Source organism: Zonotrichia albicollis, chromosome W (assembly GCF_047830755.1).
Source record: "Zonotrichia albicollis isolate bZonAlb1 chromosome W, bZonAlb1.hap1, whole genome shotgun sequence".
In the NCBI taxonomy this organism is placed as follows: domain Eukaryota; kingdom Metazoa; phylum Chordata; class Aves; order Passeriformes; family Passerellidae; genus Zonotrichia; species Zonotrichia albicollis.
In genome coordinates, this window is record NC_133859.1 from 2,836,530 (window position 1) to 2,862,721 (window position 26,192).

General features: G+C 58.1%; 1 protein-coding gene and 1 long non-coding RNA gene across 3 annotated transcripts in view; both read right to left on the reverse strand.

Annotated features, from left to right (window-relative positions):
• Positions 1 to 5: 5 nt before the first annotated feature.
• LOC141726849 (mothers against decapentaplegic homolog 4-like) overlaps positions 6 to 26,192 on the reverse strand; it is a 31,256-nt gene continuing 5,069 nt past the window's right edge. Inside the window, exons 4-11 of one of the 2 annotated variants that reach the window (XM_074531960.1) lie at positions 24,498 to 24,734; positions 22,074 to 22,187; positions 21,831 to 21,941; positions 17,268 to 17,318; positions 15,452 to 15,635; positions 7,499 to 7,667; positions 4,525 to 4,663; positions 6 to 2,020 (exon numbers count right to left, since the gene is read on the reverse strand). In XM_074531960.1, the coding sequence (XP_074388061.1) occupies positions 1,809 to 2,020; positions 4,525 to 4,663; positions 7,499 to 7,667; positions 15,452 to 15,635; positions 17,268 to 17,318; positions 21,831 to 21,941; positions 22,074 to 22,187; positions 24,498 to 24,734 (1,217 nt within the window). In that variant the 3' untranslated portion in view covers positions 6 to 1,808. The remainder of the gene's footprint in view (positions 2,021 to 4,524; positions 4,664 to 7,498; positions 7,668 to 15,451; positions 15,636 to 17,267; positions 17,319 to 21,830; positions 21,942 to 22,073; positions 22,188 to 24,497; positions 24,735 to 26,192) is intronic. The other variant, XM_074531962.1, reaches the window with a different exon arrangement.
• On the reverse strand, positions 4,672 to 6,803 carry LOC141726852 (uncharacterized). The gene is made up of 3 exons (XR_012577814.1): positions 6,381 to 6,803; positions 5,025 to 6,244; positions 4,672 to 4,925 (listed from the first exon to the last, which is right to left on the reverse strand). It is a non-coding gene; the product is annotated as an uncharacterized LOC141726852 (long non-coding RNA).

Genomic DNA, 26,192 nt, shown 5'->3' on the forward strand with positions numbered 1-26,192 from the left:
CACAGGGTGGGCACAGGGTGGCAGAGCTGTGCCCCACAGCCCATGGTGGGCACAGGGGGGCAGAGCTGTGCCCCACAGCCCATGGTGGGCACAGCTGTGCCCCACAGCCCATGGTGGGCACAGGGAGGCAGAGCTGTGCCCCACAGCCCAGGTTGGCAGAGCTGTGCCCCACAGCCCATGGTAGGCACAGGGTGGCAGAGCTGTGCCCCACAGCCCATGGTGGGCACAGGGAGGCAGAGCTGTGCCCCACAGCCCATGGTGGGCACAGGGAGGCAGAGCGGTGCCCCACAGCCCATGGTGGGCACAGGGAGGCAGAGCGGTGCCCCACAGCCCAGGTTGGCAGAGCTGTGCCCCACAGCCCATGGTGGGCACAGGGTGGCAGAGCTGTGCCCCACAGCCCAGGTTGGCAGAGCTGTGCCCATGGCGGGCACAGGTTGGCAGAGCAGCGCCAACTTCACCTCCAACCCAGTGCCCACCCTCAACGCATCCATTTCCTTTTAGTGTTTTTAAAAACACAGCTGGCACAGCTGGCACAGCTGGCATGGCACAGCTGGCATGGCATTTCTTTCAATAAAAATCCAGGATTTTTAAAGAATTTCCCGAGCGATGCCAACACGGTTTGTGCCATCCCCTCGCTTTAAATCGCCAACCAAAATCATAAAAATCAGAAGATTTTTCTGTTAACTACTAAAATCTCACCAATCAGCTGGGAGGGGGGAATTTTTTCAATGGCTACAAGGTAAATGAAGGAAAAAAATCTCAGATATAAATATATATATAATATATATTCTGCATACAAAAGGCTCCTGGGTGAGGTTGGAAGGAGAGAGTTTCAATCTGTTTCAATGGGAGAGTTTCAATGGGAGTTTCAATGGGAGACTTTCATTGAGAACCAACCCAATGCTGTTCAATGGGAGAGTTTCAATGGGAGAGTTTCAATGGGAGAGTTTCAATGGGAGAGTTTCAATGAGAACCAACCCAATGCTGTTCAATGGGAGAGTTTCAATGGGAGAGTTTCAATGGGAGAGTTTCATTGAGAACCAACCCAATGCTGTTCAATGGGAGAGTTTCAATGGGAGTTTCAATGGGAGTTTCAATGGGAGAGTTTCAATGGGAACCAACCCAATGCTGTTCAATGGGAGAGTTTCAATGGGAGTTTCAATGGGAGAGTTTCAATGGGAGAGTTTCAATGGGAGAGTTTCAATGGGAACCAACCCAATGCTGTTCAATGGGAGAGTTTCAATGGGAGAGTTTCAATGGGAGAGTTTCAATGGGAGAGTTTCAATGGGAGAGTTTCATTGAGAACCAACCCAATGCTGTTCAATGGGAGAGTTTCAATGGGAGTTTCAATGGGAGAGTTTCAATGGGAGTTTCAATGGGAACCAACCCAATGCTGTTCAATGGGAGAGTTTCAATGGGAGAGTTTCAATGGGAGTTTCAATGGGAGAGTTTCAATGAGAACCAACCCAATGCTGTTCAATGGGAGAGTTTCAATGGGAGTTTCAATGAGAGAGTTTCAATGGGAGAGTTTCAATGAGAACCAACCCAATGCTGTTCAATGGGAGAGTTTCAATGGGAACCAACCCAATGCTGTTCAATGGGAGAGTTTCAATGGGAGAGTTTCAATGGGAGTTTCAATGGGAGTTTCAATGAGAACCAACCCAATGCTGTTCAATGGGAGAGTTTCAATGGGAGACTTTCATTGAGAACCAACCCAACGCTGCCAAGTCTTTACGGGGGCGTTTACCGGAAAGAACCCAAACCCAGGAGCGAGGCCAGGAGAAATGCAACGATGCAGGAAATGCCACTCAGTCCAGCGGCTGCGGGTCGGCGATGGGCATGGTGTGCAGCACCTCGTCCAGCAGCTGCAGTGCCCGGTGCAGGTGGATCTCGATCCAACATGGCGTCTCCTTGATGCTCTGCCGCGGGTAATCGGGGCCCCAGCCCTTGACGAAGCTCATGCGCAGGATGCACAGGCGGCGCAGGTCGTCCACGCCGATGCCCGCGGCGGCGGAGAGGCCTGGCAGGGGAGGGGAGGGTGGCACAGATGGCATGGCATGGCACAGCTGGCATGGCATGGCACAGCTGTGCCATCACACCTGCTGCCCTGTCACGCCGATGCCGGCGGCGGCGGAGAGGCCTGGCAGGGGAGGGGGAGGGTGAGGGTGGGTGTGCCATCCCAGTGTCCCTGTGCCATCCCAATGTGCCACCTCAGTGTGCCACCCCAGTGTCCCTGTGCCACCCCAGTGTCCCAGCCCTGTGTCCCTGTGCCACCCCAGTGTCCCAGTCCCACCCCAGTGTCCCTGTGCCATCCCAGTGTCCCTGTGCCAGCCCAGTGTCCCTGTGCCAGCCCAGTGTCCCTGTGCCACCCCAGTGTCCCAGCCCTGTGTCCCTGTGCCACCCCAGTGTCCCACCTCAGTGTCCCTGTGCCACCCCAGTGTGCCACCCCAGTGCCCCTGTGCCACCTCAGTGTCCCTGTGCCACCCCAGTGCCCCTGTGCCACCTCAGTGTCCCTGTGCCACCCCAGTGTGCCACCCCAGTGTCCCTGTGCCACCCCAGTGTCCCTGTGCCACCCCAGTGTCCCACCCCAGTGTCCCATCCCAGTATCCCTGTGCCATCCCAGTGTCCCACCTCAGTGTGCCACCCCAGTGTCCCTGTGCCACCCCAGTGTCCCTGTGCCACCTCAGTGTCCCTGTGCCACCCCAGTGTCCCACCTCAGTGTGCCACCCCAGTGTCCCTGTGCCACCCCAGTGTCCCACCCCAGTGTCCCATCCCAGTATCCCTGTGCCATCCCAGTGTCCCACCTCAGTGTGCCACCCCAGTGTCCCTGTGCCACCCCAGTGTCCCTGTGCCACCTCAGTGTCCCTGTGCCACCCCAGTGTCCCACCCCAGTGTCCCTGTGCCACCCCAGTGCCCCCGTGCCACCCCATCACTCACTGATGGCGGGCGCGATGCCACCCACGGACCCAGGCCCGGGGATGTTGCCCGCCCAGTGTCCCTGTGCCACCCCAGTGTCCCTGTGCCACCCCAGTGTCCCCATCCCACTGTCCCTGTGCCACCCCAGTGTCCCTGTGCCACCCCAGTGTCCCACCCCAGTGTGCCACCCCAGTGTCCCAGCCCAGTGTCCCTGTGCCATCCCAGTGTGCCACCCCAGTGTCCCTGTGCCATCCCAGTGTCCCACCCCAGTGTCCCTGTGCCACCCCAGTGTCCCTGTGTCACCCCAGTGTGCCACCCCAGTGTCCCTGTGCCACCCCAGTGTGCCACCCCAGTGTGCCTGTCCCCTCGCAGTGTCCCTGTGCCACCCCAGTGTCCCCATCCCAGTGTCCCTGTCTCACCCCAGTGTCCCTGTGCCACCCCAGTGTCCCTGCCCTGTGTCTCTGTGCCACCCCAGTGTCCCTGTGCCACCCCAGTGTGCCACCCCAGTGTCCCTGTGCCACCCCAGTGTCCCTGTGCCACCCCAGTGTCCCATCCCAGTGTCCCTGTGCCACCCCAGTGCCCCAGCACTCACTGATGGCGGGGGCGATGCCGCCCACGGAGCCCAGCCCTGTGTCCCTGTGCCACCCCATTGTGCCACCCCAGTGTCCCTGTGCCACCCCAGTGTCCCAGCCCAGTGTCCCTGTGCCACCCCAGTGTGCCATCCCACTGTCCCTGTGCCATCCCAGTGTCCCTGTGCCACCCCAGTGTCCCCAGCCCAGTGTCCCTGTGCCAGCCCAGTGTCCCTGTGCCACCCCAGTGTGCCACCCCAGTGTCCCTATGCCAGCCCAGTGTCCCTGTGCCACCCCAGTGCCCCCGTGCCACCCCAGCACTCACTGATGGCGGGGGCGATGCCACCCACGGAGCCCATCCCAGTGTCCCTGTGCCACCCCAGTGTGCCACCCCAGTGTGCCACCCCAGTATCCCTGTGCCACCCCAGTGTCCCTGTCCCACCCCAGTGTGCCACCCCAGTGTCCCATCCCAGTGTCCCTGTGCCACCCCAGTGTCCCAGCACTCACTGATGGCAGGGGCGATGCTGCCCACGGAGCCGGGCCCTGTGTCCCTGTGCCACCCCAGTGTGCCACCTCAGTGTGCCACCCCAGTGTCCCCGTGCCACCCCAGTGTCCCTGTGCCACCCCAGTGTCCCACCCCAGTGTCCCTGTGCCATCCCAGTGTCCCACCTCAATGTGCCACCCCAGTGTGCCACCCCATTGTGCCACCCCAGTGTCCCAGCACTCACTGATGGCGGGGGCGATGCCGCCCACGGAGCCCAGCCCAGTGTCCCTGTGCCACCCCAGTGTGCCTGTGCCACCCCAGTGTCCCACCCCAGTGTGCCACCCCAGTGCCCCAGTGCCACCACAGTGTCCCATCCCAGTGTCCCTGTGCCACCCCAGTGTCCCTGTGCCACCCCAGTGTGCCACCCCGGTGCCCCAGCACTCACTGATGGCGGGGGCGATGCTGCCCACGGAGCCGGGCCCTGTGTCCCTGTGCCACCCCAGTGTCCCACCTCAGTGTGCCACCCCAGTGCCCCCGTGCCACCCCATCACTCACTGATGGCGGGCGCGATGCCACCCACGGACCCGGGCCCCGGGATGTTGCCCGCCACCGCTGCCGCCTGCGCCGCTGCCGCCGCCTGCGCCGTTGCCGCCTGCTGCTGCATCTGCCGGTGGCACTGCCGCAGGTCGAACACCTGCAACGGGAAATGGCATGGCACAGCTGGCATGGCACAGCTGGCATGGCATGGCATGGCACACCTGTGTGCAATATTTGCAGTAACTTCTACGCGTGCAATATTTGCAATAACTCAATATTTACAATAACTTCTGGCATGGCACAGCTGGCATGGCACAGCTGGCATGGCATGGCATGGCACACCTGTGTGCAATATTTGCAATAACTTCTGGCATGGCACAGCTGGCATGGCACACCTGGCATGGCATGGCATGGCACACCTGTGTGCGATATTCGCGATAACTTCTACGCGTGCGATATTTGCGATAACTTCTGGCATGGCACAGCTGGCATGGCACACATGGCATGGCATGGCACACCTGTGTGCAATATTTGCAATAACTTCTACGCGTGCGATATTCGCGATAACTTCTGGCATGGCACAGCTGGCATGGCACACCTGGCATGGCATGGCATGGCACACCTGTGTGCAATATTTGCGATAACTTCTACGCGTGCAATATTTGCGATAACTTCTGGCATGGCACAGCTGGCATGGCACACCTGGCATGGCATGGCATGGCACACCTGTGTGCAATATTCGCGATAACTTCTGGCATGGCACAGCTGGCATGGCACACCTGGCATGGCATGGCATGGCACACCTGTGTGCAATATTTGCGATAACTTCTACGCGTGCGATATTGGCGATAACTTCTGGCATGGCACAGCTGGCATGGCACACCTGGCATGGCATGGCATGGCACACCTGTGTGCAATGTTTGCGATAACTTCTGGCATGGCACAGCTGGCATGGCACACCTGGCATGGCATGGCATGGCACACCTGTGTGCAATATTTGCGATAACTTCTACGCGTGCGATATTTGCAATAACTTCTGGCATGGCACAGCTGGCATGGCACACCTGGCATGGCATGGCATGGCACACCTGTGTGCAATATTTGCGATAACTTCTGGCATGGCACAGCTGGCATGGCACACCTGGCATGGCATGGCATGGCACACCTGTGTGCAATATTTGCAATAACTTCTACGCGTGCAATATTTGCAATCACTTCTGGCATGGCACAGCTGGCATGGCACACCTGGCATGGCATGGCATGGCACACCTGTGTGCAATATTTGCGATAACTTCTACGCGTGCAATATTTGCGATAACTTCTGGCATGGCACAGCTGGCATGGCACACCTGGCATGGCATGGCATGGCACACCTGTGTGCAATATTTGCAATAACTTCTGGCATGGCACAGCTGGCATGGCACACCTGGCATGGCATGGCATGGCACACCTGTGTGCAATATTTGCGATAACTTCTACGCGTGCAATATTCACAATAACTTCTGGCATGGCACAGCTGGCATGGCACACCTGGCATGGCATGGCATGGCACACCTGTGTGCGATATTTGCGATAACTTCTACGCGTGCGATATTTGCGATAACTTCTGGCATGGCACAGCTGGCATGGCACACCTGGCATGGCATGGCATGGCACACCTGTGTGCAATATTTGCGATAACTTCTACGCGTGCGATATTTGCGATAACTTCTGGCATGGCACAGCTGGCATGGCACACCTGGCATGGCATGGCATGGCATGGCATGGCATGGCACACCTGTGTGCAATATTTGCGATAACTTCTACGCGTGTAATATTTGCGATAACTCAATATTTACAATAACTTCTGGCATGGCACAGCTGGCATGGCACACCTGGCATGGCATGGCATGGCACACCTGTGTGCAATATTTGCGATAACTTCTGGCATGGCACAGCTGGCATGGCATGGCATGGCACACCTGGTGTGCAATATTTGCGATAACTTCTACGCGTGCGATATTGGCGATAACTTCTGGCATGGCACAGCTGGCATGGCACACCTGGCATGGCATGGCATGGCACACCTGTGTGCAATATTTGCAATAACTTCTATGTGTGCAATATTTACAATAACTTCTGGCATGGCACAGCTGGCATGGCACACCTGGCATGGCATGGCATGGCACACCTGTGTGCAATATTTGCGATAACTTCTACGCGTGCAATATTTACAATAACTCAATATTTGCGATAACTTCTACGCGTGCAATATTTGCAATAACTCAATATTTGCAATAACTTCTACGCGTGCAATATTTGCGATAACTCAATATTTGCAGTAACTTCTACACGTGCGATATTTGCGATAACTCAATATTTACAATAACTTCTACACGTGCAATATTCGCGATAACTTCTACGCGTGCAATATTTACAATAACTCAATATTTGCAATAACTTCTACGCGTGCAATATTTGCGATAACTTCTACGCGTGCAATATTTACAATAACTCAATATTTACAATAACTCAATATTTACAATAACTTCTACGCGTGCAATATTCGCAATAACTCAATATTTACAATAACTTCTACGTGTGCAATATTTGCGATAACTTCTCCGCGTGCAATACTTACAATAACTCAATATTTACAATAACTTCTACGCGTGCAATATTTGCAATAACTCAATATTTGCAATAACTTCTACGTGTGCAATATTTGCGATAACTCAATATTTACGATAACGTCTACGCGTGCAATATTTACAATAACTTCTACGTGTGCAATATTTGCGATAACTCAATATTTGCAATAACTTCTACGCGTGCAATATTTGCGATAACTTCTGGCGTGCAATATTTACGATAACTCAATATTTACCATAACTTCTACGCGTGCAATATTCGCGATAACTTCTACGCGTGCAATACTTACAATAACTCAATATTTACAATAACTCAATATTTACAATAACTTCTACGCGTGCATTATTTGCAAATAACTCACCTTGATGTAGGCGCTGGGATAAATTTTGTGCACGGCGTCGCCGGGCGCCCGGCCGGCCTCGCGGTCCAGGTAATAACTTTGCACAAACACGGCGTGGTCGCTGAGGCAGCGCACCCAAACGTCGCCCTCGCCCTTGCACTCGAGTTGCACGCCCTTGCCGATGTGTAACCTGTGGGGGATGGGTGTGAGGGCAAGGCAGGGAATGCAGGCGATGCAGGGAATGCAGGGAATGCAGGGAATGCATTGTACACATTGTGGGGGATGGGGTGTGAGGGGCGGTGCAGGGAATGCAGGCAATGCAGGCAATGCAGGGAATGCAGGCAATGCAGGGAATGCAGGCAATGCAGGGAATGCATTGTACACATTGTGGGGGATGGGGTGTGAGGGGCGGTGCAGGGAATGCAGGCAATGCAGCAACACTGGATGGGTGTGAGCACAGGCTGCAGCCACAGGCACAGGTGAACACACCCAGCACACACACACACACACACACACACACTCACACATTCCCAGCAGAGTCAGGGCACACCCAGGGTCACTCACACACACACACACACACACACACCCAGGGTCACACACACCCAGCACACACACACCCCGACACACACCCAGCACACACACACCCAGCACACACACACTCACACACCCAGTACACCCAGGGTCACACACACACACACACACACACACACACACACTCACGCACACACCCAGCACACACTCACACTCACGCACACCCAGCACACCCAGGGCACACTGGGATCACTGACACACACACTCATGCACACCCAGCACACCCAGGGCACACACACTCACACACACACACACTCTCACATTCCCAGCACAATCAGGGTCATTCTCACACACACACACACACTCACACACCCAGTACACCCAGGGCACACTGAGGTCACGCACACACACACACTCACACACACACATTTCCAGCACACTCAGGGCACACCCAGCACACACACACACACACACACCGACACACACCCAGCACACACACACACTCATGCACACCCAGCACACACACACATGCACACACACATACGCACACCCAGCACACTCACGCACACCCAGGGTCACTCACACACAAACACACACACATACACACCCCGACACACACCCAGCACACACACACTCACACACACACACACACACTCATGCCCACCCAGGGTCACTCATACACACACACACCCACACTCACGCACACCCAGGGCACACCCAGGGCACACACGCAGAGCCCTGACACACACCCACACCCCAACACACACACACACACACACTCACACACACACCCCGACACACATCCAGCACACACACACACTCACACGCCCAGTACACCCAGGGTCACTCACACACACACACACACACACACACGTTCCCAGCACACCCAGGGCACACACACACACACACTCACACGCACACACACACACACACACATTCCCAGCACACCCAGGGCACACTGGGGTCACTCACACACACACATACACCAACACACACCCAGCACACTCACGCAAATCCAGGGTCACTCACACACACACACACACACACACCCCGACACACACCCAGCACACACCCACACTCATGCACACCCAGGGTCACTCACACACACTCACACACACACGCCGACACACACACACACACACACACACACCCCGACACACACCCAGCACACACCCACACTCACGCACACCCAGCACACACACACCCACACTCACGCACACCCAGCACACACACACCCACACTCACGCACACCCAGTGCACACCCACAGACCCCCGCCACACCCCAGGCCACACAGACAGCACCGGTACCTCGCTCTCTCGATGGCCTCCGTCCGGTGAACATTGGACAGCTGACCCAGGCAGAACCGGTCACCACCGGATGGATCCACATAACCATCCACGGTGACAATGGGACAGCTGGAGGGCACCTTGAAGGTCTCACCGACCTACACCCAGCACACACACACACTCACGCACACACAGCACACCCAGGGCACACTGGGATCACTGACACACACACAAACACTCACACACACAGAGACACACACACACCCAGCACACACACACACAGCACACCCAGGGCACACTGGGATCACTGACACACACACAAACACACACACACACAGAGACACACACACACCCAGCACACACACACCCAGCACACACACACACACACTCACACACCCAGTACACCCAGGGTCACTCACACACACACACACTCACGCACACACAGCACACCCAGGGCACACTGGGATCACTGACACACACACCCAGCACACACACACCCAGCACACCCAGGGCACACTGGGGTCACGCACACACACACACACACTCACGCACACCCAGGGTCACGCACACCCAGGGCACACCCACAGACCCCCGCCACACCCCAGGCCACACAGACAGCACCGGTACCTCGCTCTCTCGATGGCCTCCGTCCGGTGAACATTGGACAGCTGACCCAGGCAGAACCGGTCACCGCCGGATGGATCCACATAACCATCCACGGTGACAATGGGACAGCTGGAGGGCACCTTGAAGGTCTCACCGACCTACACCCAGCACACACACACACTCACGCACACACAGCACACCCAGGGCACACTGGGATCACTGACACACACACACACACTCACACACACAGAGACACACACACACCCAGCACACACACACTCACACACACACCCTGACACACACACACACTCACACACCCAGTACACCCAGGGTCACTCACACACACACACACACACACAGACACTCACACACCCAGTACACCCAGGATCACACTGGGATCACTGACACACACACTCACACTCATGCACACCCAGGGCACACCCAGGGCACACACACCCAGCACTCACACACTCACACACACACCCCGACACACACCCAGCACACACACTCACGCACACACAACACACCCAGGGCACACTGGGATCACTCACACACACACACACCCAGCACACACCCACACTCACGCACACCAAGGGTCACACACACCCAGCACACACACACACACACACACACACACACACACACAGACACACACACAGACACACACACTTACACATTCCCAGCACACCCAGGGTCACTCAGACACACACACACACACACCCCCCGACACACACCCAGCACACACCCACACTCACGCACACCCAGCACACTCACGTACACCCAGCATCACTCACACACACACACACACACACACACCAACACACACCCAGCACACACACACACACAGCCCCAGGGTCACACACACCCAGCACACACACACCCAACACACACTCATGCACACACAGCACACCCAGGGCACACTGGGATCACTGACACACACACACACACACACACACACACTCACGCACACACCCAGCACACACACACACTCACACACACACCCCGACACACACCCAGCACACACACACACGCACACACAGCACACCCAGGGCACACTGGGGTCACTGACACACACACACACACCCAGCACACCCACACTCACGCACACCCAGGGCACACTGGGGTCACTCACACACACACACACACACTCACGCACACCCAGGGCACACCCAGGGCACACCCACAGACCCCCGCCACACCCCAGGCCACACAGACAGCACCGGTACCTCGCTCTCTCGATGGCCTCCGTCCGGTGAACATTGGACAGCTGACCCAGGCAGAACCGGTCACCGCCGGATGGATCCACATAACCATCCACGGTGACAATGGGACAGCTGGAGGGCACCTTGAAGGTCTCACCGACCTACACCCAGCACACACACACACTCATGCACACACAGCACACCCAGGGCACACTGGGGTCACTGACACACACACAAACACTCACACACACAGAGACACACACACACACTCACACACACACACACACACACACACACTCACGCACACACAGCACACCCAGGGCACACCCAGTGCACACAGACAGCACCGGTACCTCGCTCTCTCGATGGCCTCCGTCCGGTGCACATTGGACAGCTGACCCAGGCAGAACCGGTCACCGCCGGATGGATCCACATAACCATCCACGGTGACAATGGGACAGCTGGAGGGCACCTTGAAGGTCTCACCGACCTACACCCAGCACACACACACACTCACGCACACACAGCACACCCAGGGCACACTGGGATCACTGACACACACACAAACACTCACACACACAGAGACACACACACACCCAGCACACACACACACAGCACACCCAGGGCACACTGGGATCACTGACACACACACACACACACATGCACACACACAGAGACACACACACACTCAGCACACACACACACAGCACACCCAGGGCACACTGGGATCACTGACACACACACAAACACTCACACACACAGAGACACACACACACCCAGCACACACACACAGCACACCCAGGGCACACTGGGGTCACTGACACACACACCCAGCACACACACACACTCACACACTCACACACACACTCACACACACACACACATACATTCCCAGCACATTCAGGGCACACTCACACACACACTCACACATTCCCAGTACACCCAGGGCACACTGGGGTCACTCACACATATACACCCACCAACACACACCCAGTACACTCACGCACACCCAGGGTCACGCACACGCACACACACACTCACACACACACACCACACCCAGGGCACACTGGGATCACTGACACACACACAAACACTCACACACACACACACACACACACACACACATTCCCAGCACACCCAGGGCACACTGGGATCACTGACACACACACTCACATACACCAGGGAAGACTCAGGGCACACCCAGTGTCACACACACACACACACACACTCACTCACACATTCCCAGCACACCCAGGGTCACTCACACACACACACACACACACACCCAGCACACACACACACTCACGCACACCCAGGGTCACTCACACACACACACACACTCACATACACACCCCGACACACACCCAGCACACACACACCCAGCACACTCACACACACACCCCAACACACACCCAGCACACACACACACTCACGCACAAACAGCACACCCAGGGCACACTGGGGTCACTCACACACACACACACCCCCAGCACACTCACACACACACACACCCAGGGCACACCCAGGGCACACCCAGTGCACACCCACAGACCCCCGCCACACCCCAGGCCACACAGACAGCACCGGTACCTCGCTCTCTCGATGGCCTCCGTCCGGTGAACATTGGACAGCTGACCCAGGCAGAACCGGTCACCACCGGATGGATCCACATAACCATCCACGGTGACAATGGGACAGCTGGAGGGCACCTTGAAGGTCTCACCGACCTACACCCAGCACACACACACACTCACGCACACACAGCACACCCAGGGCACACTGGGATCACTGACACACACACACACACTCACACACACAGAGACACACACACACACACACACACACACACACAGCACACCCAGGGCACACTGGGATCACTGACACACACACACACCCAGCACACACACACACTCACACACACACCCAGCACACACACACACTCACGCACACACAGCACACCCAGGGCACACTGGGGTCACTGACACACACACAGCACACCCAGAGCACACCGGGTTCACGCACACACAGACACACACACACACAGACACACACACACACCCAGCACACACACACATACACACCCAGGGCACACCCAGGGTCACTCACACACACACCCCGACACACACCCAGCACACACACACACTCATGCACACCCAGCACACACACCCACTCACGCACACACAGCACACCCAGGGCACACTGGGGTCACTCACACACACACACACACCCAGCACACACACACTCACACACTCACGCACACACAACACACCCAGGGCACACTGGGATCACTGACACACACACACACACACACACACACACACACACACACCTCAACACACACCCAGCACACACACACACCCAGCACACACACACACACTCACGCACACTCACACACCCCCCAACACACACCCAGCACACCCAGTGCACACCCACAGACCCCCACCACACCCCAGGCCACACAGACAGCACCGGTACCTCGCTCTCTCGATGGCCTCCGTCCGGTGAACATTGGACAGCTGACCCAGGCAGAACCGGTCACCACCGGATGGATCCACATAACCATCCACGGTGACAATGGGACAGCTGGAGGGCACCTTGAAGGTCTCACCGACCTGCACCCAGCACACACACACACTCACGCACACACAGCACACCCAGGGCACACTGGGATCACTGACACACACACAAACACTCACACACACAGAGACACACACACACACACACACACACACCCCGACACACACCCAGCACACACACACACGCACACCCAGCACCAGCACACTCACGCACACCCAGGGTCACGCACACACACACACTCACACACACACACACACAGACACACACATTCCCAGCACACTCAGGGCACACTGGGGTCACTCACACACACACACACACACACCCAGCACACACACACACGCACACACAACACACCCAGGGCACACTGGGATCACTGACACACACCCAGCACACACACCCAGCACACACACACCCAGCACACACACATACACACACACACACACACCCCGACACACACCCAGCACACACCCACACACACACACCCCGACACACACCCAGCACACTCACACACACACACTCACAAACACACCCCGACACACACCCAGCACACACCCACACACACACTCACACACACCCAGCACACACCCACACTCACACACACCCAGGGCACACCCAGTGCACACCCACAGACCCCCGCCACACCCCAGGCCACACAGACAGCGCCGGTACCTCGCTCTCTCGATGGCCTCCGTCCGGTGAACATTGGACAGCTGACCCAGGCAGAACCGGTCACCGCCGGATGGATCCACATAACCATCCACGGTGACAATGGGACAGCTGGAGGGCACCTTGAAGGTCTCACCGACCTGCACCCAGCACACACACACACTCACGCACACACAGCACACCCAGGGCACACTGGGATCACTGACACACACACAAACACTCACACACACAGAGACTCACACACACCCAGCACACACACACACAGCACACCCAGGGCACACTGGGGTCACTGACACACACACACACACACACCCAGCACACACACACACTCACGCACACACAGCACACCCAGGGCACACTGGGATCACCGACACACACACAAACACTCACACACACAGAGACACACACACACACACACACACACACACAGCACACCCAGGGCACACTGGGATCACTGACACACACAAACACTCACACACACAGAGACACACACACACACACTCACGCACACACAGCACACCCAGGGTCACACTGGGATCACTGACACACACACCCAGCACACACCCACACTAACACATTCCCAGCACACTCAGGACACACCCAGGGTCACTCACACACACATACACACACACACACACACATTCCCAGCACACCCAGGGTCACACTGGGATCACTGACACACACACTCACACACCCAGTACACCCAGGGTCACACACACACACTCATGCACACCCAGCATCACTCACACACACACACACATTCCCAGCACAGTCAGGGCACACTGGGATCACTCACACAAACAGCCACACATTCCCAGCACACCCAGGGTCACACACACACACACACCCACACTCACGCACACCCAGGGTCACTCACACACACACACACACACACCCACACACACTCACTCACACATTCCCAGCACACCCAGGGTCACTCACACACACACTCACACACACACCCAGCACACACCCACACTCACGCACACCCAGGGTCACACACACCCAGCACACATGCACACACACCCAGCACACACACACACACACTCATGCACACCCAGGGCACACCCAGGGCACACCCAGGGCACACAGGCAGCACCGGTACCTCGCTCTCTCGATGGCCTCCGTCCGGTGCACATTGGACAGCTGACCCAGGCAGAACCGGTCACCGCCGGATGGATCCACATAACCATCCACGGTGACAATGGGACAGCTGGAGGGCACCTTGAAGGTCTCACCGACCTGCACGTCCATCTCGAAGTAGGCGATGGAGCACCAGTACTCTGGAGCTGCACAATGATACACAAAAACAGTGAGAAACAACAGGAAACAGGGAGGTGGGAGAGCAATGCAGGACAGACAGACCGGCAGGACACACGGACTGCCTGTATCCCAGAGATGAGAATCCTGTCTCTGTGTCTCTGAAGGCTGATGTTATGGTATTATTTTATGATATATTAGAATCATCATGAAAAGTATTAAGTTATTATATTAAGTATAATAAATATTGTATAAATATGAAATACTCTTAAAATAATTATATATTAATTATATAAGTATAATTAGAATCATATAATATATTATGTATTATATATTATGCAGTATATATTATATATATATACACCCAGACACACCTGGGACAGCCCAGACACACCTGGGCACTGCCCTAGACACACCTGGGCACGCCCAGACACACCTGGGCACTGCCCCAGACACACCTGGGACAGCCCCAGACACACCTGGGCACACCCAGACACACCTGGGCACATCCAGACACACCTGGGCACATCCCCAGACACACCTGGGCACAGCCAGACACATCTGGGCACACCCAGACACACCTGGGCACAGCCCCAGACACACCTGGGCACATGGGCACACCCAGACACACCTGGGCACTGCCCCAGACACACCTGGGAACATCCTGACACACCTGGGTACAGTCAGACACACCTGGGCACAGCCCCAGACACACCCCCAGACACACCTGGGCACAGCCCCAGACACACCTGGGCACACCCTGACACACCTGGGCACACCCAGACACACCTGGGCACACCCTGACACACCTGGGCACAGCCCCAAACACACCTGGGCACGGCCCTGACACACCTGGGCACAACCAGACACACCTGGGCACGGCCTGACACACCTGGGCACTGCCCCAGACACACCTGGGCACACCCAGACACACCTGGGCACACCCAGACACACCTGGGCACGGCCAGACACACCGGGGCACACCCAGACACACCTGGGCACTGCCCCAGACACACCTGGGCACTGCCCCAGACACACCTGGGCACACCCAGACACACCCCCAGACACACCTGGGCACAGCCCCAGACACACCTGGGCACAGCCCCAGACACACCTGGGCACACCCAGGCACACGCAGACACAACCAGACACACCTGGGCACAGCCAGACACACACCCAGACACACCTGGGCACTGCCCCAGACACACCTGGGCACACCCAGACACAACCAGACACACCCAGACACACCCCCAGACACACCTGGGCACACCCAGACACATCTGGGCACACCCAGACACACCCCCAGACACACCTGGGCACAGTCAGACACACCCCCAGACACACCTGGGCACACCCAGACACACCTGGGCACACCCAGACACAACCAGACACACCTGGGCACACCCAGACACACCCCCAGACACACCTGGGCACACAACCAGACACACCTGGGCACACCCAGACACAACCAGACACACCTGGGCACAACCAGACACACCCCCAGACACACCTGGGCACACAACCAGACACACCTGGGCACACCCAGACACAACCAGACACACCCGGGCACACCCAGACACAACCAGACACACCTGGGCACGCCCTGACACACCCCCAGACACACCCAGACACACCTGGGCACACCCAGACACGCTACTCACCGGGATGGTTGGAGATGGGAGGCTGGAATGCGAGCTCGTTGTGAACTGGCCCTTGAGGAGAAAACAGAAACAGCAGAAGCTCGGTGTGGCACCACCAGCGGGCACAGGTACCCACTCTGGACACACACACACACACACTGAAGAACATTTACAGCTGGTGGTGCCACACTGAGTGTGATGGGTGTGACACAGTGACTGTGTGTGCCACACTGAGTGTGATCGGTGTGACACAGTGACTGTGTGTGCCACACTGAGCTGGGTGTGACACAGTGACTGTGTGTGCCACACTGAGCTGTGATCGGTGTGACACAGTGACTGTGTGTGCCACACTGGGCTGTGATCGGTGTGACACAGTGACTGTGTGTGCACACTGAGCTTTCCTGGTGTGACACAGTGACTGTGTGTGCCACACCGGGCTGTGATCGGTGTGACACAGTGACTGTGTGTGCCACACTGAGCTGTGTGATCAGTGTGACACAGTGACTGTGTGTGCACACTGAGCTTTCCTGGTGTGACACAGTGACACACCGATCACAGCTCAGTGTGGCACACACAGTCACTGTGTCACACCGATCACACTCAGTGTGGCACACACAGTCACTGTGTCACACTGATCACACAGCCCAGTGTGGCACACACAGTCCTGCGGCTCTTCAAGCCCCTGGGGCTGGCTCCGAGCTGCCAGCACAGCTGGGGCAGAGCACAGGCAGATGTGAGGGCAGAGCACAGGCAGACATGAGGGCAGAGCACAGGCAGACGTGAGGGCAGAGCACAGGCAGGAGTGAGGGGGCTGTGAGGGGTTCACAAGCAGACATGAGGGTGACAAGAGGGCAGAGCACAGGCAGACATGGGGGCAGAGCACAGGCAGACATGAGGGCAGAGCACAGGCAGATGTGAGGGCAGAGCACAGACATGAGGGCAGAGCACAGGCAGACATGGCGGCAGAGCACAGGCAGGAGTGGGGGCCGAGCACAGGCAGACATGGGGGCAGAGCACAGGCAGACATGGGGGCAGAGCACAGGCAGACGTGCCAAGAGGGCAGAGCACAGGCAGACATGAGGGCAGAGCACAGGCAGACATGGGGACAGAGCACAGGCAGACATGAGGGTGCTGAGGGGGCAGAGCACAGGCAGACATGGGGGCAGAGCACAGGCAGACATGAGGGTGCTGAGGGGGCAGAGCACAGGCAGACATGAGGGTGCCAAGAGGGCAGAGCACAGGCAGATATGGGGGCAGAGCACAGGCAGATGTGAGGGCAGAGCACAGGCAGACATGGGGGCAGAGCACAGGCAGACATGAGGGTGCTGAGGGGGCAGAGCACAGGCAGACATGGGGGCAGAGCACAGGCAGATGTGAGGGCAGAGCACAGGCAGATGTGAGGGCAGAGCACAGGCAGACGTGAGGGCAGAGCACAGGCAGGAGCGAGGGTGCCAAGAGGGCAGAGCACAGGCAGACATGGGGGCAGAGCACAGGCAGACGTGAGGGCAGAGCACAGGCAGACGTGAGGGCAGAGCACAGGCAGACGTGAGGGCAGAGCACAGGCAGACGTGGGGGCAGAGCACAGGCAGACATGGGGGCAGAGCACAGGCAGACGTGGGGGCAGAGCACAGGCAGACGTGAGGGCAGAGCACAGGCAGGAGCGAGGGGGCTGTGAGGGGCTCACAAGCAGAAATGAGGGTGCTGAGGGGGCAGAGCACAGGCAGACATGAGGGTGCTGAGGGGGCAGAGCACAGGCAGGAGTGAGGGTGCACAGGCAGACATGGGGGCACAGCACAGGCAGACATGGGGGCAGAGCACAGGCAGACGTGAGGGCAGAGCACAGGCAGGAGCGAGGGCAGAGCACAGGCAGACATGGGGGCAGAGCACAGGCAGGAGCGAGGGGGCTGTGAGGGGCTCACAAGCAGAAATGAGGGTGCTGAGAGGGCAGAGCACAGGCAGGAGGGCAGAGCACAGGCAGACATGGCGGCAGAGCACAGGCAGACATGGGGGCAGAGCACAGGCAGGAGTGGGGGCCGAGCACAGGCAGACATGGGGGCAGAGCACAGGCAGACATGGGGGCAGAGCACAGGCAGACGTGCCAAGAGGGCAGAGCACAGGCAGACATGAGGGCAGAGCACAGACAGACGTGAGGGTGCTGAGGGGGCAGAGCACAGGCAGATGTGAGGGCAGAGCACAGGCAGACATGAGGGCACAGCACAGGCAGACATGAGGGTGCCAAGAGGGCAGAGCACAGGCAGACATGGGGGCAGAGCACAGGCAGACGTGAGGGCAGAGCACAGGCAGACGTGAGGGCAGAGCACAGGCAGACATGGAGACAGAGCACAGGCAGACATGGGGGCAGAGCACAGGCAGACGTGAGGGCAGAGCACAGGCAGACATGGAGACAGAGCACAGGCAGACATGGGGGCAGAGCACAGGCAGACATGGGGGCAGAGCACAGGCAGGAGCGAGGGGGCTGTGAGGGGTTCACAAGCAGAAATGAGGGTGACAAGAGGGCAGAGCACAGGCAGACGTGAGGGCAGAGCACAGGCAGACATGAGGGCAGAGCACAGGCAGGAGTGAGGGGGCTGTGAGGGGTTCACAAGCAGAAATGAGGGTGCTGAGGGGGCAGAGCACAGGCAGACATGGGGGCAGAGCACAGGCAGACATGGGGGCAGAGCACAGGCAGACGTGAGGGGGCTGTGAGGGGTTCACAAGCAGAAATGAGGGTGACAAGAGGGCAGAGCACAGGCAGACGTGAGGGCAGAGCACAGGCAGACATGGGGGCAGAGCACAGGCAGACATGGGGGCAGAGCACAGGCAGACATGAGGGCAGAGCACAGGCAGACGTGAGGGCAGAGCACAGGCAGAAATGAGGGTGCTGAGGGGGCAGAGCACAGGCAGACATGAGGGCGGAGCACAGGCAGACGTGAGGGGGCTGTGAGGGGCTCACAAGCAGAAATGAGGGTGCTGAGAGGGCAGAGCACAGGCAGGAGTGAGGGCAGAGCACAGGCAGACGTGAGGGCAGAGCACAGGCAGGAGCGAGGGGGCTGTGAGGGGTTCACAAGCAGAAATGAGGGTGCTGAGGGGGCAGAGCACAGGAAGACATGGGGGCAGAGCACAGGCAGACGTGAGGGCAGAGCACAGGCAGACGTGGGGGCAGAGCACAGGCAGACATGGGGGCAGAGCACAGGCAGACATGAGGGTGCTGAGGGGGCAGAGCACAGGCAGACGTGAGGGCAGAGCACAGGCAGGAGCGAGGGGGCTGTGAGGGGTTCACAAGCAGAAATGAGGGTGCTGAGGGGGCAGAGCACAGGCAGACTTGGGGGCAGAGCACAGGCAGATGTGAGGGCAGAGCACAGGCAGACATGAGGGCAGAGCACAGGCAGGAGTGAGGGCAGAGCACAGGCAGACATGAGGGCAGAGCACAGGCAGACGTGAGGGCACAGCACAGGCAGACATGGGGGCAGAGCACAGGCGGAAATGAGGGTGCTGAGGGGGCAGAGCACAGGCAGACATGGGGGCAGAGCACAGGCAGACGTGAGGGCAGAACACAGGCAGACATGGGGGCAGAACACAGGCAGACGTGAGGGCAGAGCACAGTCAGACATGAGGGTGCTGAGAGGGCAGAGCACAGGCAGACATGTGGGTGCCAAGAGGGCAGAGCACAGGCAGACGTGAGGGCAGAGCACAGGCAGACATGAGGGTGCCGAGAGGGCAGAGCACAGGCAGACATGGGGGCAGAGCACAGGCAGACATGAGGGCAGAGCACAGGCAGACATGGGGGCAGAGCACAGGCAGACATGGGGGCAGAGCACAGGCAGACATGAGGGCAGAGCACAGGCAGACATGGGGGCAGAGCACAGGCAGACATGAGGGCAGAGCACAGGCAGACATGAGGGCAGAGCACAGGCAGACATGAGGGCAGAGCACAGGCAGACATGAGGGCAGAGCACAGGCAGACATGGAGGCAGAGCACAGGCAGATGTGAGGGCAGAGCACAGGCAGACATGAGGGGGCTGTGAGGGGCTCACAAGCGGAAATGAGGGTGCTGATGGGGCAGAGCACAGGCAGACGTGAGGGCAGAGCACAGGCAGACATGGGGGCAGAGCACAGGCAGACAGGAGGGTGCCAAGAGGGCAGAGCACAGGCAGACATGAGGGTGCTGAGGGGGCAGGGCACAGGCAGACATGGGGGCAGAGCACAGGCAGACGTGGGGGCAGAGCACAGGCAGACGTGAGGGGGCTGTGAGGGGTTCACAAGCAGAAATGAGGGTGCTGATGGGGCAGAGCACAGGCAGACGTGAGGGCAGAGCACAGGCGGAAATGAGGGTGCCAAGAGGGCAGAGCACAGGCAGATGTGAGGGTGCCAAGAGGGCACAGCACAGGCAGACATGAGGGTGCCAAGAGGGCAGAGCACAGGCAGATGTGATGGCAGAGCACAGGCAGACGTGGGGGCACAGCACAGGCAGACATGAGGGCAGAGCACAGGCAGCAGTGATGCCACCAGCCAGCCCCCAGCTCTGTCACAGACACACAGACACACACAGACACACAGACAGGGGGCACAGCAAAGTTCTCTCACAGTAATGTCCGGGGTGCATGGGCGGGTGGTGCTGCAGGTGCCCGTTCTGATGGTGCGGGATGCTGGGCGTGTAGGCGGCCGTGCGGCTCCCGGTCCAGCTGGTGGTACTGTCTGCAAAAACACAACACGTGGTGGCATCAGTGCCAGCCTGGCACAGGCCCTGCTCATCCTCTGCTGCCCCTGACCCTGGCTTGGCACAACCACAGAGGGGCACAGGGGGAGCAGGAGCGGGGCGATACTCACTGTGGTGGAAAGTGGCTGGCCTGGCTGGGAAGCCATTCTGCTGACCTGAGGCAATCTGTAAGGGTCCATCACTATGGCTACCTGGCAGGAAGGGCACAGCCTGGCATCTGTGCCCTCTCTCTGTACCCCCAGGATGCCCAGGGGCACAATGCTCTGACCAGGGAACTCTGACTGTGACACCCTTCACTCTGCTCATCTTGTCAAATCTCAATTCTCAAGGTGAAAGGCAAGAGGAGACGCCACAATTTTCCTGGATTTTTCTGGAAAGGTTTGGTGTGAGCACAACGAGTCACCACCACACAAGCTGGAGCTGCCACCTTTCAGCACTGCATTTGCTGCTGGGTGGCACCATGGCACAGGCATGGCACAGCAATGCATTACCCCCAGGGCAATGCCCCGTCCCCCGTGCCCATCCCAGGCAGGAGCTCACTTGTGGAGGCCACGGGAATGTTGGGGAAGTTGGTGGTGCTGGCCTCGGCGGGTGCCAGCATGGCGGGCACACTGAAGGGTGGCACTGGGCACTGTTCCATTCTGACAAACACCCAACTCTCCCATTGGAAAAGTGTCAAAAACTCTGTGCCAGCACCCCAACACCCTTATGGGAATATTATTTGGGGCAGCACAGCGAGCCACCACCACACAAGCTGGAGCTGCCACCTTTCAGCTGCTGTGGCACCGTGGCACCGGCTGGGTGGCACAGCAGTGCATTATCCCCCGGGGCAATGCCCCATCCCCCGTGCCCATCCCAGGCAGGAGCTCACTTGTGGAGGCCACGGGAATGTTGGGGAAGTTGGTGGTGCTGGTGGGTGCCAGCATGGCGGGCACGCTGAAGGGTGGCACTGGGCACTGTTCCATTCTGACAAACACCCAACTCTCCCATTGGAAAAGTGTAAAAACTCCACGTCAGCACCCCAACACCCTTATGGGAATATTATCTGGGGCAGCACAGCGAGCCACCACCACACAAGCTGGAGGTGCCAGGAGCTGCCACCTTTCAGCTGCTGTGGCACCGTGGCACCGGCTGGGTGGCACAGCAGTGCATTACCCAGCAACAGCCCCGTCCCCCGTGCCCAGCCCAGGCAGGAGCTCACTTGTGGAGGCCACGGGAATGTTGGGGAAGTTGGTGGTGCTGGCGGGTGCCAGCATGGTGGGCACGCTGAAGGGTGGCACTGGGCACTGTTCCATTCTGACAAACACCCAACTCTCCCATTGGAAAAGTGTCAAAAACTCCACGTCAGCACCCCAACACCCTTATGGGAATATTATTTGGGGCAGCACAGCGAGCCACCACCACACAAGCTGGAGGTGCCAGGAGCTGCCACCTTTCAGCTGCTGTGGCACCGTGGCACCGGCTGGGTGGCACAGCAATGCATTACCCCCAGGGCAATGCCCCATCCCCGTGCCCATCCCAGGCAGGAGCTCACTTGTGGAGGCCACGGGAATGTTGGGGAAGTTGGTGGTGCTGGTGGTGCTGGCCTTGGTGGGCACGCTGAAGGGTGGCACTGGGCACTGTTCCATTCTGACCAACACCCAACTCTCCCATTGGAAAAGTGTCAAAAACTCCACGTCAGCACCCCAACACCCTTATGGGAATATTATCTGGGGCAGCACAGCGAGCCACCACCACACAAGCTGGAGGTGCCAGGAGCTGCCACCTTTCAGCTGCTGTGGCACCGTGGCACCGGCTGGGTGGCACAGCAATGCATTACCCCCAGGGCAATGCCCTATCCCTGTGCCCATCCCAGGCAGGAGCTCACTTGTGGAGGCCACGGGAATGTTGGGGAAGTTGGTGGTGCTGGTGGGTGCCAGCATGGTGGGCACGCTGAAGGGTGGCACTGGGCACTGTTCCATTCTGACAAACACCCAACTCTCCCATTGGAAAAGGGTCAAAAACTCTGTGGCAGCACCCCAACACCCTTATGGGAATATTATCTGGGGCAGCACAATGAGCCACCACCACACAAGCTGGAGCTGCCACCTTTCAGCACTGCATTTCCTGCTGGGTGGCACCGTGGCACCGGCTGGGTGGCAATGCCCAGCAGCAGCAGCAGCCCCATCCCCCGTGCCCATCCCAGGCAGGAGCTCACTTGTGGAGGCCACGGGAATGTTGGGGAAGTTGGTGGTGCTGGTGGTGCTGCCCTCGGCGGGTGCCAGCATGGTGGGCACACTGAAGGGTGGCACTGGGCACTGTTCCATTCTGACAAACACCCAACCCTCCCATTGCACCAGGCACAGGGAAAAGGGTCAAAAACTCTGTGGCAACACCCCAACACCCTTATGGGGAATATTATTTGGGGCAGCACAGCGAGCCACCACCACACAAGCTGGAGGTGCCACCTTTCTGCATTGCATTTGCTGCTGGGTGGCACCGTGGCACCGGCTGGGTGGCAATGCCCAGCAGCAGCAGCAGCCCCGTCCCCGTGCCCATCCCAGGCAGGAGCTCACTTGTGGAGGCCACGGGAATGTTGGGGAAGTTGGTGGTGCTGGTGGTGCTGCCCTCGGCGGGTGCCAGCATGGCGGGCGCGCTGAAGGGCTCCGAGCTGGCCCTGTTGCTGGGCGGGTGTTGGATGGTTTGCACCGAGTGGCCCTCGGCCGATGACAGCGATGGTTGTCCCTCGTAGTCGTGCACGTACTCGTCCTTCACCAGCATGCTGGGCGGGGCTGTGGGGACAGAGGTGTCAGTCAGGGGGCAGGGTGGGGACAGCGTGGGGACAGCATGGGGACAGCATGGGGATAGCGTGGGGATAGCATGGGGATAGCATGGGGATAGCATGGGGATAGCATGGGGATAGCATGGGGATAGCATGGGGACAGCATGGGGACAGCATGGGGATAGCAAGGGGACAGCATGGGGACAGCATGGGGATAGCATGGGGATAGCATGGGGATAGCATGGGGATAGCATGGGGACAGCACGGGGATAGCACGGGGACAGCATGGGGACAGCATGGGGATAGCATGGGGACAGCATGGGGACAGCATGGGGACAGCATGGGGACAGCATGGGGACAGCATGGGGATAGCATGGGGATAGCATGGGGACAGAGCTGCCACTCATGGGGCATGGACAGGGCACACACATGGAGACAGCATGGGGATGGCACCGTCACTCAATGGGCATGGACAGGGCACACACACACATAGAGGGCACACACACACAGCCCTGGACAGCACACACAGAGTAACACACACACACACACACATACAGACGCACATACAGACACACAGCACACACACACACACACACACACAGAGCACACACACACACACACACAGACACACAGAGCACACACACACACACACACAGACAGACACACACACACAGAGCACACACACACACACAGACACACACACACAGACACACACAGCACACGCAGACACACACACACAGACACACACACACACACAGAGCACACACACACAGAGCACACACACATAGAGCACACACACACACAGAGCACACACACAGAGAGCACACACACACACACACACACACACAGAGCACACACACAGACACACACACACACACACAGCACACACACACAGCACACACAGACACACAGAGCACACACACACACACAGCACACACACAGCACACACACACACAGACCACACACACACACACACACACACACACACACAGACACACACACACACACACACAGACCACACACACACACACACACACACACACACACATAGCACACACACACACACACAGAGCACACACACACAGCACACACACACACACACACACACACAGACACATACAGACACACAGACACACACACACACACACACACACACACACACACACACAGACACACACATACAGCACACACACACACACACACACACACACACACAGCACACAGCACCGGATCTCAGATTTCTGAATAATCCCCATGTGAGATTTCACATCCAATTTCCCTCAAGCTTCAGGGAAAGCAAGGATATCACACTCCTTCATCCAACGGCAGAATTAATTACAGAATTCCCATTCTTTCTTTCCTATTAATCACATTTAGCATCCCCAATCCAATTAATCAATGTATCATGCAGGTACAGGCAGTTTTGGGTGTGTTTTCTGACTGACCTGCAGCACTGAGCCGTGGGGTT